Source organism: Schistocerca nitens, chromosome 10 (genome assembly GCF_023898315.1).
Source record: "Schistocerca nitens isolate TAMUIC-IGC-003100 chromosome 10, iqSchNite1.1, whole genome shotgun sequence".
NCBI classification, from domain to species: domain Eukaryota; kingdom Metazoa; phylum Arthropoda; class Insecta; order Orthoptera; family Acrididae; genus Schistocerca; species Schistocerca nitens.
Genome location: NC_064623.1, coordinates 157094243 through 157112869, shown reverse-complemented (window position 1 = coordinate 157112869; position 18627 = coordinate 157094243). Strand labels below are relative to the sequence as shown.

The window sequence follows — 18627 nt, the reverse complement described above, 5'->3', positions numbered from 1 at the left end:
TGCAAAATATGGATTATTCCTCGGGATCTCTCCCCCCCCCCCCCCTCCCAAAAAAAAAAAAAAAAATGGCCATTGCCTTACCAGCTGACAATATGCTCTATGCCTTCTTCAGTGCACTTTCACCAGCCTTTTGCCATTATTTTTATGGCTGTTCTTACTCTAGTGTATAATGATGGATCAAAGTTCCATCAACAATCAAAAATTGGTGCAAAAAGTCTTGCAGTTTATTACTAAACATCACCAAATGTTGTGTTGAAATGTTATGACGGATACACTTTCGATCGACTGAACGATCATGGCACCCACCTTGTACACAGCTTCTTCATAGCCAGTACTCCATGCAGGATATATTATGCACTTGCTCAGTTGAGCCTACAGGTCATGAAAGTCATGAAAAAGTAAGGTGAAAATGGACAGGTGGTCTTAAAAGTAATAAGAAAAGGTAATGAAATTGAGTGGATTGTCATGAATTGGTTTTGTCAGTTTCACCGAGCGAGGTGGCGCAGTGGTTAGGCACTGGACTCGCATTCGGGAGGACGACGGTTCAATCCCGCGTCCGGCCATCCTGATTTAGGTTTTCCGTGATTTCCCTAAATCACTCCAGGCAAATGCCGGGATGGTTCCTCTGAAAGGGCACGGCCGACTTCCTTCCCCATCCTTCCTTAATCCGATGAGACCGATGACCTCGCTGTCTGGTCTCCTTCCCCAAACCAACCAACCACCAATTGGTTTTGTCAGTCAGTTGTGGTTCTAGAATGTTATAGCAAATTAGAACTACCCCCCAAAAATGCTTTATCCAGCAATTCATTTAATAAAAAACCATGTATAAAGATTCACCAAAACTCTTAAAAGGCTTTATGTGAAGTGTTCATATGTGCAAGCCGTCTTAGCAATGCCTCTGTTACCGTAGTTTTCAACCTTGAGGGGCAGATGCGGATGGAGAAATTTGAGGGTGTGGCTTCATTGAGCTAAATGTGATGTGTATACCTAGGGGAAATGATGTATAAATTGTAGCTCTGCTGATGACACTGCTGCCATTTCATCTGTTGCTGGAGCATTATCAGTTAGAGCTGCTGTTTCTTTAATTCTATCTTTTTGGAAAGGCACGCCCTTAAAGATTTTCATTAGTAAATATAAAACTATTGTAATTTTAGTCTCATTTCAATGGTATTAAGGACGATCAGGGTAAAATAGATTCTTCGCCAGCCAAAATGTTTCCTGTGCCCTATTAGTACTATTCGCAGACTATAACTTGGTATCCATTGAGCATTTTGTGCAAGTGTGACTTTGACATTAGTGACAGTGGTATTTCATGTGTAAAAAAAAAAAAGTATGAAAGAGGAAAGACACTCAGCATTGATTCACTTATTAGTTTCAAGGTAACAAAACAAGTTGTCTTTTGCTGTAGTATATACAGTGCCTGCACAGTCACAAGTTTCTTCTGAACAATTTGAATGGCAGTAATAAATTACCACCACTTGCTCTTGCTACAACCTCTAGAACTTCAGTTGAAGAGAGTTCCAAAACAAACTTATTGAAATAGTTTTTAGTCATTGATGAGACAGTAAAATCTGAAAATATATGAGCTATGAATAAAGCCATGTCTCATTCACCAGTTAGAAGTTCTGGAAACATAATAGAAATTGTTTCCCGACAGCATGATTGCCAAAATAATAGCTATCCAAGGGTAAGCTGTTATATAGAATTACTTATGGACTTGGCCCTCGTTTTCAGGACCTCCTAGCCAACAGTCAGGGAAATTGGATTCTTTTGTGTGTCATGTGATGAGAGTTTAAACATAATTATCCAAAAGGGACAGGAGCTTCTTTTCTGGGATCAACAAAATCGGTCTGTATGTACAAGATATTTAACATCTATCCCCCCCCCCCCCCCCCCACACACACACACCTTATGATGTAAAGTTTCCTGGAGGGTTTGAATGGTTTAAATTTGTCACCTAAGAAAATAATTCAAATTTCAATGGTTGAGCAAAATTTGAACGTAGAGATGTTGCATGATTTGCAAGCGTTTTTAATCAGCTGAAGAAAATAACCAAAAATGTTTCATTGTGGCATTTGCCCACTTCATGTAGTGAACAGAGCTCTGAAATCTGCTTATAGTAAAAGTGGTTAGAATGTTCATGAATTTCTTATGGTACTTAGAGGCATTTTCCTTCAAGGAGGGCAACCTTCTCAAATATCAGTGGGTTTTCCAAGTTTTATCACAAATTTTGTTCTATAAGATGGGCTGAGAATATTGAACTCACGAAGAGAGCACTGGGATTTATTCCACATTTGGAGAAGTATGTTGCTGAAGTACAAAAAGACCACCTGAAAGTAGAAACTTTGAAAAACATAAGTTCCAGTTAAAAGATAAATTCCTTTGTGCAAGACCTGAATTTCTTATGTCATTATCAGTTGACCTTGATGAGTTTTTAACTGAGTATTAGTCAGATGACTCTCTTCCAAATTTTGAACAAAGATTTTCTCAGTTTAATGTATAGCATTGCTTCTTGGTTCATAAAGAAAACTGTTATGGAAATGGCGACAAATTACCTGCTGTTAATGTTACAAAGTATGTAGTCACAAAGTAAGTCATTATGTAGATATTGGATCTGGTGCCACTGCTGCTAGCAACAACTACTCGGAAAAGTGTATCCTCATCTCCAGAAATAAGCGCACAGGTATTTTAGAGAGTTTCTAAAAATTGCTGAGAAGAGTCCTTCGATATTAAAGATAGTCAAAGGTGGCTCGTGTTTATCACCCAAAATTATTCAGAACTCCTTTTTGAGAAAGTCTTGAGTGCCAATTGTGCTGGAAGAATTCGTGTCAAAAACATATGACTCCATCAACAGTTGACATGGTGAAGAGAGAATGCTTTAAATTTTGTGAATATTCTGAAAAACATCTGAACACTTCAATCCTGAGGACAAACTTTTAGTGCAAAGTGCAAACCATGACTTCATCAAGTTCGTGCAGAAGCTGATATGCATGTTTCATGGAAATGCTGCAGTTGAAAGAGGCTTTTCCGTTAACAAAGAGGTTTTAGCTGAAAACTTGGAAGAAGATAAAATTGTTGCAGAAATGCAATAAAGTCGTTAAGTGGTTTGTGAAAGACAACTGAATATGGACATCACAAAATCAGTAGTAGTAGCTGTGAAGAATGCATCATCGAAAGAAATAAGAAATCTGATGAAAATGTGTTGTTGTTGTTGTTGTTATGGTCTTCACCCTGAGACTGGTTTGATGCAGCTCTCCATGCTACTCTATCCTGTGCAAGCTTCTTCATCTCACAGTACCTACCGCAACCTACATCCTTCTGAATCTGCTTAATGTATTCATCTCTTGGTCTCCCTCTACGATTTTTACCCTCCACGCTGCCTTCCAGTACTAAATTGGTGATCCCTTGATGCCTCAGAACATGTCCTACCAACCGATCCCTTCTCCTAGTCAAGTTGTGCCACAAACTCCTCTTCTCCCGAATTCTATTAAATACCTCCTCATTAGTCATATGATCTACCATCTAATCTTCAGCATTCTTCTGTAGTATCACACTTTGAAAGCTTCTATTCTCTTCTTGTCCAAACTATTTATCGTCCATGTTTCATTTCCATACATGGTCACACTCCATACAAATACTTTCAGAAACGACTTCCTCACACTTAAATCTATACTTAATGTTAACAAATTTCCCTTCTCCAGAAACACTTTCCTTGCCATTGCCAGTCTACATTTTATATCCTCTCTACTTCGACCATCATCAGTTATTTTGCTCCCCAAATAACAAAACTCATTTACTACTTTAAGTGTCTCATTTCCTAAACTAATTCCCGCAGCATCACCCGATTTAATTCGGCTACATTGCATTAATCTCGTTTTGCTTTTGTTGATGTTCAGCTTATATCCTCCTTTAAAGACACTGTCCATTCCGTTCAGCTGCTCTTCAAAGTCCTTTGCTGTCTCTGACAGAATTACAATGTCATCGGCAAACCTCAACATTTTTATTTCTTCTCCATGGATTTTAATTCCTACTCTGCATTTCTTTTGTTTCCTTTACTGCTTGCTCAATATACAGTCATAACCAATAGATTGTGGTCAGAGTCCACATCTGCCCCTGGAAATGTCTTAAAATTTAAAACCTGGTTCCTAAATCTCTGTCTTACCATTATATAATCTATCTGATACCTTCTAGTATCTCCAGGCATCTTCCAGGTATACAACCTTCTTTTATGATTCTTAAACCAAGTGTTAGCTATGATTAAGTTATACTCTGTGCAAAATTCTACCAGGCGGCTTCCTCTTTCATTTCTTAGCCCCAATCCATATTCACCTACTAAGTTTCCTTCTCTCCCTTTTCCTACTATCGAATTCCGGTCACCCATCACTATTAAATTTTCGCCTGCCTTCACTATCTGAATAATTTATTTTATCTCATCATACATTTTATCAATTTCTTCGTCATCTGCAGAGCTAGTTGGCATATAAACTTTTACTACTGTAGTAGGTGTGGACTTAATGTCTATCTTGTCCACAATAATCTGGACACTATGATGTTTGTAGTAGCTTACCTGCACTCCTATTTTTTTTATTCATTATTAAACCTACTCCTGCATTACCCTTATTTGATTTTGTATTTATAACCCTGTATTCAACTGACCAAAACTCTTGTTCCTCCTGCCACCGAACTTCACTAATTCCTACTATATCTAACTTTAACCTATCCATTTCCCTTTTTAAATTATGTAACCTATGTGCCCGGTTTTGGATCTGACATTCCACGCTCCGATCCTTAGAAGACCAGTTTTCTTTCTCCTGATAATGATGTCCTCTTGAGTAGTTCCCGCCCGGAGATCCGAATGGGGGACTATTTTACCTCCGGAATATTTTACCCAAGAGAACGCCATCATCATTTAACCATACAGTAAAGCTGTCTGTCTTAAAAGAACAACACTTCAAAAAAATAAGAGCTAAAAAATAAGAGAGACTGATTACTCAAAAGGCAAAAGCAGCAGCTGAAGTTTTAGATGTTGAAATTTCAAGTTTTAGCTAAGGAATTTAAACACTGAATCTTTTACGGTGAAGTTTAACATTTGACATAAGTTTTCTCTGCATTACTGTGGTAAAACAATTTGTATTTTAATTGATATGATAAGTATATCTGAAAATAGTCACACCCCATCCTATGTGAGAGTTTAATATATTTATTGCATTTGATGAGTGGTATATAACAGGTCATACATGTTAAATTATTCCTGATGACATACAGTTTGAGTGAGATAAGAATTACTATATTCAGCTTTCATTTCAGTTGGCTTTCAGATTCATAAAAAATGTCTTTGCCGTTGTACCACACATTATTTTTGAGAAGTCCTGAATGTAACTAAAGAGGTAATGAAAAAGTCATGAAAAGATCATAAATTTTATCCTCTGAAAAATGTGTACACACTCTGAGCGGTATTGTGAATTTTTACTCGTTAGTCTTGCATCACCATGCCATGAATTTTGTCAATGGTTCCCTTTGTGATGACCGTAATTGGAAGCCCAGAGCTCAGTTAGTCTTCAGTGCTGTCCAACCACATTTAAATTCATTAATTGAAAAGTAAATGGTCTTCAGTGGTGCTGCGGGAACTTCAACCCTTCGAATGCAAATATTTACTAACAGCACAAAATATTTTCTTCATTTTTAGTTGCAGTTGACATACTAATTCAGATGGCTGTCAACAGTGAACTGAATACTGTTCTTTTTATAATAGTATTGACCAACTGGGATCACGTTAACAACTTCCTTTGTTTTTGTTTCCTATTTTTCCAGTATTCCCTCATTTTCTCCCCATGAAGTCTCTTCCTTTCTTCTGTCCATTTTGTTCATGATTTTTTATTTCTTCTACTTTGAAAGCCTTCCAGATTTAGTATTTTATTTTTAAAATGATTTCTTTCTGCTATTTCTGATTCTTTGATGTTTCTTTCTAGAGCTTTCCTTACTTCTGTAATCCATGCTATTGTCAATTTCTTCTTCCGGAAATATAGGAGTATTTGTTTTGTTTGTCTATTTCCACCCATTCGGTAGAGGTGTCCAAAAAAGGTTAATCTTCGTTTGGCCGTACTGTATACTGTACATTGTTGAAATTCTTTGTGATCCTTGGACTAATCAAGCTTATCAACCATGCCTTCCCAGCATTGTTATATGTCACGGTGAAAGAGCCTATATGCTTGATACGTCTCAATTTCTTTTTCATTTCGGTTATGACACTGTTGTTGACCTGTTTGTTTATTTGCAGCAGTTCTATCTCCTTAAAACCTAGTCCACCTCTTACGTTCCATGTTATTGGAAGGGTGTCCTTTTATTACATTTCTATGTCTCTTTCCATTGTCATATTATCATTTGCAAGGAAATTACGGGGTAGAATTTCTAGCCAGTACTCTCCTTCAAGAAACAAGATATTCAGCACTACTGATGAACGTAACAAAGTGAAAGTATGCAACTTATTGCTGGCATAGTGCCTACCAATGCACAATGTTGCCTCTTGCTCCCTGATATCTTTCTCTGTCCTCCCCGAGGAAAGAACTTAGGTACTCTTGTGTACTTGTGTTTTCTCTCTCTCTCTCTCTCTCTCTCTCTCTCTCTCTCTCTCTCTTTCTTTTCTTGATTCTTATGCATACAATAATGTAATTTTACAACAGTAATGAATGTTACATTTTGATACAGGTAAACGGCGGTACAACATCAAACTGTGGAAAACATTTACAGACTGCTTCAATTGTTTGCCAATAGCAGCAATCATTGATGAGAAGATTTTCTGTTGTCATGGAGGACTAAGTCCAGATCTTCAAGGCATGGAACAGATTCGCCGTATAATGAGACCCACTGATGTTCCAGACACAGGTAAGAACTCATAATTAATAACTAAAAATAAATAACTTACGCTTCGTGCAAGTGTTTTTCTGTAAGGGCCAATCAAAAAGTTTCCGTTGAGAGTGTGACTGCAGTGTATCTGTGGCATAGCATGACTGTGATGTGAGTGCATAAGCACTGACATGAAGGCAAGGCATTAGTGTGGCATGTCCTTCTGAAATGTGCGCAGTAAATGCAGAAATGGGAACTATGGTGACTTTATTACCAAGTATGTCCAAACAGGGCCAATGTGCTGTTATTCTTTTCTTGGCTACTGTCGTATACAGATGCTGCTAGACATTCATTGGAGAATGAAGAATGTGTACGGAGCAGTACGCCTGTCAAAAAAATACCATTGTGATTCGAAAGATGCTGCCGGTCGATCTGGGAGGGTAGTTTCATCCAGTTAAAGTGGTAGATACTCAAACACTTGCCCAGTAGTCCTGGTCTCTCTCCCCTGCAATTATCACATCATTCATCCCTGAAAAAAGGTCTTAAAAAGGTCGGTGATTCTTATCGGATGAGGATGCGCAACAGGTATTTATGGTCTTCTTCATGCAGCAGGACACAGTGTTTTATCATAGGATCTGCCCGATAGAATTCGAAATGACTTATCCAACCAGGCAACATGTTTCCAGTTATCAACAGTCCAATGTCATTGTTGACGGGCCCAGGCGAGGTGTAAAGCTTTGTGTCGTGCAGTCATCAAGGGTACACGAGAGGGCCTCCGGCTTCGAAAGCCAATATCGATGATCTTTCATTGAATTGTTCGCATGCCGACACTTGTTGATGACCTAGCATTGAAATCTGCAGCAATTTGTGGAAGGGTTGCACTTCTGTCACGTTGAACTATTCTCTTCAGTTGTTGATCGTCCTGTTCTTGCAGGATCTTTTTCCGGCTGCAGCAATGTCAGAGATTTGATGTTTTACCATGTCCCTGATATTCACGGCACACTTGTGAAATGATCATACAGGAAAATCCCCACTTCATCACTACCTTGGAGATGCTGTGCCCATTGCTTGTGCACCGACTAAAACACCACATTCAAACTCACGTAAATCTTGATAACCTGCTATTGTAGTAGTAGTAGTAGTAGTAGTAGTAACTGATCTAACGACTGCGCCAGACACTTTTTATCATATATAGGCATTGCTGACTGCAACACTGTATTCTGGTTCTTTACGTCTCTCTCTATTTGAATATGCATTCCTATACAAGTTTCTTTGGTGCTTCAGTGTATGTTATATTATAACATTTGGGACTTGCAGAATGTGTAAAGTTGCAGTGCCAATCAAAGAATAATGGTTTGTCAATAGTGTAGCACATTTGAGAAGTAATATGGCTGTAACTTACTGTTGCTGGTGTGCCAGTGATGTGTGAAAATTTATGGAAGGCATAGTGTGTGTGTGTGTGTGTGTGTGTGTGTGTGTGTGTGTGTGTGTGTGTGTGTGTGGTGGAAGCATATCGAGAGTTTGGGAATAACCAAGTGTAACCATGTAATGTGGATCAAGTCAGCAGCATGCTTTTGTCTTAAAGACTTGTTAAAACAAAATACAACCAAAACTTCCTGGCAGATTAAAACTGTGTGCCAGACTGAGACACTTACTTGGAACCTTTGCCTTTTGCAGGCAGGTCTACCAAGTTAGCTACCAAAGCACAACTCATGACCCTTCCTCATAGCTTTGCATCTGCCAGTACCAGACAAGGAACTGATTGCTGGATTGGAAAACAACTATCCCAGTCGGTCATTACGTCATCTCTAACCAGTTTACAGTAACTCATCCATAAACTAAACTGGTTAACAGTCTAAAAGTAAAAGAGGGAAGGACACATATAAAACTCATCAGGTTTCCAACGGAACATTCGAATTTATTGTCTTCTATAATACCTTGCCAAAGGCCACCTTGTTGTTATCAAACATATATGCAGCTAATCAATATCTCTACCTTCTGATATGAGACTTCTGGCCACCTAGTGAAAGTTCCCTCTATAAGTCATTCCTTTTCTCACAAGAGTCAGGAAATAACTATATTGATCACTGAGTGTCATTCGGTCCAGACTTCATACACACAACACTTTTTAAACTTCAGCTACACCCCACAGGGCTCACAACTCCTTCCTAGTGTTGCGAGAACTATTAGCAGACTCAATGTGGTGTGCTCCTAATCTGCTCTGTGAAATTATTTAATATGCAGATCTTTTGACCAATCTTCTCGAGGGCAGAATATAAGTTCATAAGTGGCCCATTTCATGGTAAGGCTCATAGCAGTAAGGTACTGCTTTCTGCAGGTACTATCAGCCATAAAAACATGGCCATCCTGTGGAAATTACATGCTTTTGAAAGCAGCAGGATCAGATTGGGCCACCATACCATCAGCTGGTTTAAAGGAAGACAGGCCAATATCTCCGTGCTGGAGAATGGTTCCTGATCCCCAGAAACTGGAAAACTGGTGCAGTCGTTCATAGCACTGACCAGCAATAGCTGATGGGTTTAGCCAGAAACTGCTATGAAACAAATCTTCTTGTTTTTAATCAGGCTGCTGAGGCCCTTCACAGTAATGCTATTATACTTCATGCCAGTCTGAGCTTTTGGATAAATCCCATATGCAGTTTGTTGGTTGTCCAGGTGTGTTAGACTATCCAGTGTATAATATCTGGATTGTAGAGTCTTCAAATATGTTAATTTGGCTGCAAGTTCAAAAATCTGAAGATGGTTGGTATCATAGTGGGAACTTGAAAGATCCTGTCTGAATGCATAATCTCTCTTGCTGTTTATAAGAGAATCACATTTTATACATCACTGTAAATTGCAGTTTGGGCACATTGATACTGTTCTTCTGTGTGGGCACTTTTATCTTTCCACGTTGACTACATTGAAATCTCAGATTTTTTTACTTTGTTTCACAATGCTAGAGATGTGACTTATTAATTCCAACACAAGAGTGATTTATAATGAAATAGTCTTTCATATTGTATATTTTCTGCATCTTAAAAATGGAATTTGTCATAGCTTTCAATTCATAGAAGTGTGTTTTTGTATAATAAGTTTCTGCATTCAGAAGATTGCGAAAGGTTGGATTGTGTATGTTGTCAAGTACACTGACAGCTTCACACAATTGTGCTAATGTATGCTAAAATGTTACAAGCGTCGTGGTGCTGATGTTTAGTATTAACTTAGCAATGCAGTGTTGTGTATTTGTGCAGTTTGCTTGCAGAGCTGTTAACCTGTCAGATCCAATGTTGGATTCTGGTCACTGAGTACAGTAACACTTAAGTCTTGCAAATGCCTAACAGCTGGTTCTTTAGCAGACAAGTCATAAAATATGGGGCTTGGTACTCGGATTGTTAACTGCCCTACAGAAAATAAATGAAATGACATTTGGCTCATTTCATGTTGCCATTTGGGGTTTAAATATCAGCTTGTTAGCTATGTTATAAAGGCTTATTTATCACATGCTCTTTATGATGTGAGCACATTGACAGGATAGGGTTTTTTGGTGCTAGAATTAATTCATCTGCTTTTCCCAAATGTTCTGGAGTGTGTGAGGACAGGCCATGACAAATAGCAGTGCCATACAATTTGAAATGGTAGGGTTTAAGTAATCATGTAATTATTCATAACGGAATATTTATTGCTATAAATGTCAGCTGTTTTCATTGCATACAAGGGCAGGCAAATAAAAAGGAAAGGCCCATGCTTACAATACAAATATGGAACCTGATTAATTCTCTATGTAAAATAATTGTGCAATTTTCTAGTGTTCCTATTATTGAGTCTAAATATGGCAATGGAATTTTTGATAACATCACTAGAGAAAAAGTCTGTTGCATTAAGGTCTGGTGATTGTTATGCACATTCAAATGGCCCTCATCGCCCTATTCTACTGAGTAATTTGTTGTCAAAAGACCAACACACTGTTACAGTCCTTAAAGCCTGGTGGGGAGTAGTTCTGTCTTAATGGAAGTAGAACTATTCATTACCCTGCTGTAGATGTAATGGTGGAATACCAGTATCACGCAACGTGTTGAGAGAGGCACCGTAGGTAACAGTTACTTGGAAATAAAATAGGCTCATTGATCTCTTGACATGGAAAGCATGCCCAAATTGTAACCCCAAGTTAATTTTTCAGTTATAGCATGGCAGTTTTCTGTGGTGTAGTGTACACTGTTATGCCTGTCAACAGTGCCTGACATCTTAAAATTAACTTCATCAGACCAACAAGTTTTTAGAATTATGCCATCACTTTGCATTTCTCCATTCAAAAGCATCTTGCAGAATTCTAAACCGTGATCCAGATCATCCTCTAGCAGTCCATGAAGTAATCTTGGCTGATACACATGCAAACCTAAATATTGCACTAGATGATCAGAGGATGTGTGGGAAATGTCAAACTCAACATGGCTCTCCTTTGGGGTTTCCTTGGGCATTGGGTGAAATATTGCACAACTATAACCATCATTTGCATTGATGGTATCTCTCACTGGTTGACCACTCTGACGCATTAAGATAGACCCAATTCAATTGATTGCGAATTGATAGCAGAGCTGTATAGAACTGTTCTGTCCATTTATGTCCGGATGTCACTTAAATTACCAGCCATGATTATCAGAGTATCTGGTAGAAATAGAAAAATGTTCTTAGAACAGATAAAAATACAGTATACCTATTGTATTTTGTAGAACTCGAAGTACAAAACTTACACACCCCCATGTGTGTATGAATTATGTTACTACCTTGTTCTTAAGTTTTAATACTTCAGCCTTTCCAGGATCCTTGTGGAAGTGATCCATGGATGGATAACAATACAACTGCAACAACAACATTGTCTGAAGCTTAGCAAGGTTTCTTATCTGGTTTATGGGCCTATTGACCACTCAATTCCATGATAAATTGTTAAATTTACTCCTCCCATTCTGCTTGTTCTAGCTCCTTGTGAGACGAGAAATTGTTTTGTTGTTCAGTGTTTTCCCTTACAGACTAGAGCCCCACTTCCAGGCAGTACAGTTGCATCTCATATATTCTGAAAATGAAAATGACCTATGTTGTATCTCTTTATTTATGTGGCTATTTCTGTCAATAGTTCAGCATATAAGGAGTAGTCAAATGAAAACTGAACACCTGCTGCAACAGGCCTATGGAATTGTTCCATTCGATAAGTAGTCACCCCGTGCTTTAAGAAATTTAACCCACTGGAAGATGGTGCAGTCCATTCCTGTTTCACAGAACATGGTCAGTTGCTGACTACACAGTGTTTCCCAACCAAATTGCTGAAGGAGTGTAGCACTCACCTGATTGGTAGGGTGAGGTCAGGCATTATCATACAACAAGATTATTTCATCTGGCAGCATTCCTGGGTGTTTTGACTTTATAGTGATTCACAATTTCTGCAAAGAGTCTTCGTGTTGTTGCGCATTGATTGTGGTTCCACGCTTTAGGAACTGGACGAGCAGAAGGCCCCTGCAGTAGGAGGTGGTCATCATGACTTTACATAAACTTATGTGAAGAGCTTTGGATTTCTTTGGAGGTGGAGATATGGGATGTCTCCACTGTTGGCTTTCCTGTTTGCTCTTGGTCTTCTGGGCTGCTTTCAGATTGAATCATCCAGTTGCATGACAACCCTTGTACCTGCATTGCCAATCAAATGAAGACTTTGCCTCAGCAGTGTGGTTGGGAAACACTGCAGCAGCCTGGATCTTTCACCATCTTGGGTGACCTGAAGAAATAGTTCTTCTGTGTCAGTGGTGTTATTTGTCAGAGTGCAATGATGAATGCTCGTGCCGACAAGAAGGCTGTCTGCAGCCAATTAACTGTTATGAAATATGGCAAAAAGATTGAAAACTGACATTCCACAATATTGGAACTGTCATGTGATATCCCACAGATTCCTCAGTGTTTTGTGTGGCATTAGCTAACCAGCTAAGGTACAGTAGTTCTGTACTCACGGGGTTCCAAAACTCCTTTCAGAGAACCATAAAATTCATCATACAATGGCTTCTCTGAACTTTCTTTGTTGTTATGATCCAGAAGAAGGCCTACTGAAAGAAACTTGCGGCCATTGACGAGATGCGGATTTCCTTTGATAATGCAGACAGATGATAGCAGTCAGTGGTGCAGGGTGAAGAAATTGGAGTCTGGCGAGGCGATAACCAGAACAGCTATGGTTACCATTTTTTGGGGTGCTAAAGAAATCTTTTTCTTGTATTTTATGGAGTGTGAAAGGCCAGCCAGTTCTGAATCATGCTATGGGACAAAAAAGAATGCAGAAGAACCATTCAGAATAAGTGACAATGTTTCTTTGACTACTAGTGGTGTATTTTTGCATGCTGTGCTTAGCCACAACTTGGTTGGAAAACACACAAATTGTTTTTGAACACACATCCCAGACTTGGTTCAAAGTAATGTCCACCTCTTCACACATGTGAAAAACTGGCTTGGCTCCCAGTATTTTGACTCCGATCAAGAACCTTTAGATGCTGTTACAGGCAGGCTGTAAACTCGGGCAGCAGAATTTTACACTGCAAGATTTTTCAACTCGTTACGGCTGACTGATGGTTGTGGGAGAAGTACTATGAAGGCAATAGGATTTTTCTGACAAATTTGCTGTAACTATTTGTGTTATTTATAGCCTTATTGAGGTTCATTCTGGATGGCCCCATATAATGGTACATAGGTACATCTTTTGCCGCAGTATTATTTCAGATTTATTTTCAATTGATTGATAGTAATGATACAGGGTACTTATAAATGGTGGAAAAATTGAATTTTTTTATGACTCTATTGTTTATTTATTTATTTATTTACATTTTCTTTGCGTGGAGCCATCGTAATGATGGCTTTTGCAAACATCAGACTTAGTACTATGGTTATATTTATACTTATAAAATACACTATATTCTGTATCTGTTGCTTCTTATGTCTATTTTTTACATTTATCACATTACAACTGATATGCTAATGCCTCGTGTTACAATCACTATCTTAAAATTCATTGAAAGAATATAAACATTTTTCTATTAGAAAAGATTTTAATTTTGTTTTAAAAACATTTCTCATGTACGTTCTTAGAGAGTTTGGTAGCTTGTTATACCAAATCAAACCACTGATATATGGACTTCTATGAGTCATACTTAACGTTGTTCTGTTACGGAAATAGTTACACTTTGTTCTAGTGTTGTGATCATGTACATCACTACCCTTGATAGCTTCTTTTGGTTGACTTATAAAAAATACAACTATTTTGAAGATTTACAGAGAACATATTGTCAGATATTCGTGCTGCACAAACACTTCACGACATGAATCTCTGTCCCATCACATGTATAAGTCTTATTGCTCTTTTCTGTAGTAGTAGTAGTAGTAGTAGTAGTAGTAGTAGTAGTATTCTTTTTAAATGTACATCAGCTGCACAGCCCCATAGTTCAATTCCGTAATTGAGAAAGGGGTAAAGTGTTCCATAATATACTAATTTCATTGCTTGGCTAGGGACTATCTTTGCGAGCTGGCTGAGGAGATATATGGCACTACTGACTTTTCTGCATACGAAATTAATGTGGTATGTCCACCATAAATTTTCATCAACATATACACCCAGGAATTTACAGTTACCATTTTCTGTTGCAGAAATATTACACACACTATTCATATTGTTGTGATGAGAACTGCCTGTTTTAAATGTCAGTAGTTGAGATTTGGTGACATTCACCTTGAGTTCCTGATCATTGAAGTATTTTGTTACTTCTGTTACACCACTAGTAGCAAGAGATTCTAGTTCTTTAGATTCGCTCCCATAGAAGAAGATAGACGTGTCATCTGCATAGCTTACAATATGGGAGTTAATGGGTTGTGCAATGTCGTTAATATACATATAAGGAAGAGAAAGGGTCCTAGGATTGAGCCCTGTGGTACACCTTGTAATACACGTTCACTGGTGGACTGGGCGGTCATGATTTTATTATCTAGTTTGTATGACAATTTAGTGCTTGATTCAACATGTACGTGGTTAGAAGATTTATGGCTTGATCCCCAATACTATAAGATTTTAGCTTTTTAAGAAGTGCCCTATGGTTTACCGTATCAAATGCTCTTGTCAGGTCCAAAAATATACTTGCAGTCTGCATCTTCTGGTCCAACAGACAGTAAACTTCATGGATGAACTGTGTAACTGCTGCGGTTGTACTTAGCTCTTTTCTGAAGCCATGCTACGAATCTACAAGCAGTTTATGTTTTGTGAAAAAGGCACTTAGTTGAGAAAGGATAATGCTTTCGAATATCTTACTAAAAGTGTGAATTAATGATATTGGTCTATAGTTGGAGACTTCTTCCTTACTTCCCTTTTTATACACTGGTGTCACTACACTCATTTTTAGAACCGTTGGATACATGTTTTCTCTAATGCTGCAATTAATCAGGTGAGTAAGGGGTTTAGAAATTTCTTTTGAGCGTGCTTTAGTAATAGCACTGGATACGCCATCCCATCCAGATGAAAATTTTTTCTTTAGCATGTATATTGCCCTGCGAACCTCCTGCTCATTCACTTCCACAAATTCAAATTCGGTACACTGGGTGAGATGGCATCGGATCTCTATCTGTGAATCTGTAAAATGTGTTGATTGTTCAGCAGAAATGTAGTAGTTATTAAAAATATTACATATAGTATCTGGGTTTTTTTATAATGTTACCATCATGTCTTATGCTGGGTGGTTCCATGTTCATCTTGTTGGGACCTTTTCGGTATTTGTCAATCAGCTTCCAAGATGCTTTGCTTATGTTGTCAGATTGTTCTATTGTTTTGCTGTTAATCTGCTTCCTTAGATTGACAATTTCAGTTTTAAAAGTTTGCTTGGCCCTATTTCATTTTTCCTTGAAAACCTGCATAGTAGTAGCTTTATAAAGCTGGTTTAAATCATGTACTTGCTGCCTGAGCCTAATCAGATTTGTTGGGAGTTTTAGTCTAGGATTACTACCGTCTGGATTTCTCTGACTGGACAACTATATTCATAATGATGCAGTAGGTTTGAGTAGAATTCATTCAATTTCTCATCCGACCCTTTTACTTGGCACACAGAATCCCATTTCTCATTCGCTAGTTTGTCTTTAAGAGCATTAATATTTGAGGTATTCAGCATTCGTTTCTGTAGCACAATTTTTGATATTTTAGGCACAACTGAATTTTTGTATTCTATCGCCTGACAGAAGTGGTCAGAATAAGGAAAACCTAAGTTACTGTAATTTACCTTATCTATAACATCTTTGTTGATTATAGCATAATCTATTCTAGTGCAACATGTGTCCGTCACTCTGGTGTCAGAGTTCACTATATTTACAAGGTTGTATGAGGTCAGTACGTCACTGAGTTTCGAGTTTACTATACTATTTGAGTCTGCATCTATATTAAAGTCACCTAATATAGTAAGGTCATTAGAACCAGCCTGACCAGCAACACTACTAAGATTATCCATAAACAGCATTACATCAGCATTTGGTGGCCTATATACTCCAATCACTTTATGCTTTGGTAACTTAAGATCATTACTGTAGAGTACAATTTCAATTGATCCTTCTTTGGTGTGGTGTTCAAGAAAGGAATTTTTTTAGCTTCTACATCCTTATTAACATAAATTGCCACACCATCACCTTTATGGTTTTGCCTACAATAACTGCTTGCTAGTAAGTAACCTTCTAATGTATAGTATATTATTTCACTGCTTTTTAGCCCATGTTCCGTTATTACTAGCACATGTGGCAAGTGTTCCTCTATGAATATTGGTAGAATGTCTAGTTTGTTTCTGAGATATTGCACATTTAAGTGCATTAACTTTAAGGGTGTTATCCCTTCTTGTTTATTTACCATTTTTCATGAATCAAAATTGTTTGAGTTACACTTTTTACGACATTTTGCATACACTGGTTTTTTGGAACTGACCTGAAATGACTGAGCACTTACTTCACAGCCTGGCTTTTCTTTGCGCGCACGGGACTCAGTCATATCCGAAATACATCCCTGAAAACTATTATTATGGTCCTTTATTCTAAAAAAGTCTCGCTGTTGTAGCCCAGAGCAATTGGAGCTTTCTCCACACTGTCTTTCTCTCACAGTTTGCTTATGTGGGAAACTAGCTTGGTGGCCTTCCCTTTCCTGTTTAAGTGGAATCTGTGTTTTGTATGTTCATCACGACTCATCTTACTTAAGTCTATCAAATGTACATGGCTAAATTTATCACACAGTTTCTTTAGCTTGGAATTGTAGTGTCGAATCTCTTTGTTTACACATGACCACAGTGGTAAATCGTGTCACACTGGCACGTTTGTGATGACAATGTTCATTTGAAATAGTTTTGGTAATATGTTACGGAAGCCTCGCAGGGCTGTCTTGCTTTCGTTTTTGTATACGTCGTTTTGCCACCAATAATCACAATGTGAGCGTCTTTGTTCAACTGACTTGTTTCTGTTGTAATATTCTCCACCACTGCATTTAACATTGCACCAGGCTTGATTTTCGCGAAAACTGTATGCTTTGAAGGCATACTTTCGCGAAAACGTTTGGATAGATCTTTTCCATGACTGTCGGCAAGTTCTTTTTTGGTTCTTTAGCGGGAGTTTTGTGATTACTTTCTGGTTTGTTCATGTCTATTGTGTTACCACAATCCGCTAGAAGTGCTGAGAATTTGTTTGATAATGGTATCACTGGGGCTGTACTTACATGTAGTTCTTGCTTGTTTGTTTTTTTCGGCACACGCCACATTTTCTGTGCGGAATGACTATTAACAATGGTGTTGTCTTGAGTTAGGCGATAATTCCGAACCACTGCTTTATATTTAGTTTCCAGCTCTTGATATTTTCTCAGAAGTTCATCTGTTAACACGCTTATTATTTTTTCTTTTGTCTTTAGCGTGTTCGTTATTTCGTTTTCCGCGGCACTTACGAAGCACTGTCGGCGTGTCCAGTCATGTTCGTCTTTTATATATTTCAAATTGACCTTGACACATTTATCGTGGTACCAGTACTTGCAGTCGGCACACAGGATACCTCTTTTGACCTTCACGCAAATTTTACAAATCTCACTATCACTTTTTAAAGACACTGGTACATCACTACACGAAAAATGTTCACTCGATGCCATCTTGCCACATCTGATTACATTGATATATACATTATAGGATTTTAAATGAAAAATGACCTAAATATACCAAAGTTACAGTAATGTATGCCACCTTTATTTCTATTACAAAAACCAATATTATTTCTAAAAGAACTGTGAACTTTATTTTCAGTGTTTTTATGAATGATACATTGTATATGTTGGTAACAGTGCAGGTTTCTAGTGTCTGTAAATGATTATCTTTGCTAGTATTTACTTTTGTTTTGCTGAAGCAGTTTGTTCATGTGTTACTGAATGTTTGTTACCCAAGTGGTACATATATTTGTGGAGGTACATATCCTTTAGTGAGCAATAAATATGAACTATGCCATGCATCAAGAAATTCAATAAAAGGAAATTCCGTGGTAACCAGTTCACAAACAAAGCAAGCCACACTGTTGAAAGTAACCAATGTATCAGTTCTTCAGGAAAGAAACTCCCACATGGCATGCCTCCTGGTGATTCATTTTTGCATTTACAGTGACGCTGTTTGTAGTGAATTTTTTGTTGTTGTGGGTATCTTATCTTCTTTGATAAAGGAAGTGGCAAAATGTAAACAATGTGATGGTGTAGGCTGTCTGGAAATAAATGAACAAC

General features: G+C 37.9%; 1 protein-coding gene across 2 annotated transcripts in view; it reads left to right on the top strand.

Moving 5' to 3' along the window:
• Nucleotides 1-18627, top strand: part of LOC126210068 (serine/threonine-protein phosphatase PP1-beta catalytic subunit) — a 99385-nt gene that overhangs the window by 28535 nt on the left and 52223 nt on the right. For both annotated transcript variants that reach the window (XM_049939190.1, XM_049939189.1), the window contains exon 4: nt 6706-6882. In XM_049939190.1, the coding sequence (XP_049795147.1) occupies nt 6706-6882 (177 nt within the window). The remainder of the gene's footprint in view (nt 1-6705; nt 6883-18627) is intronic.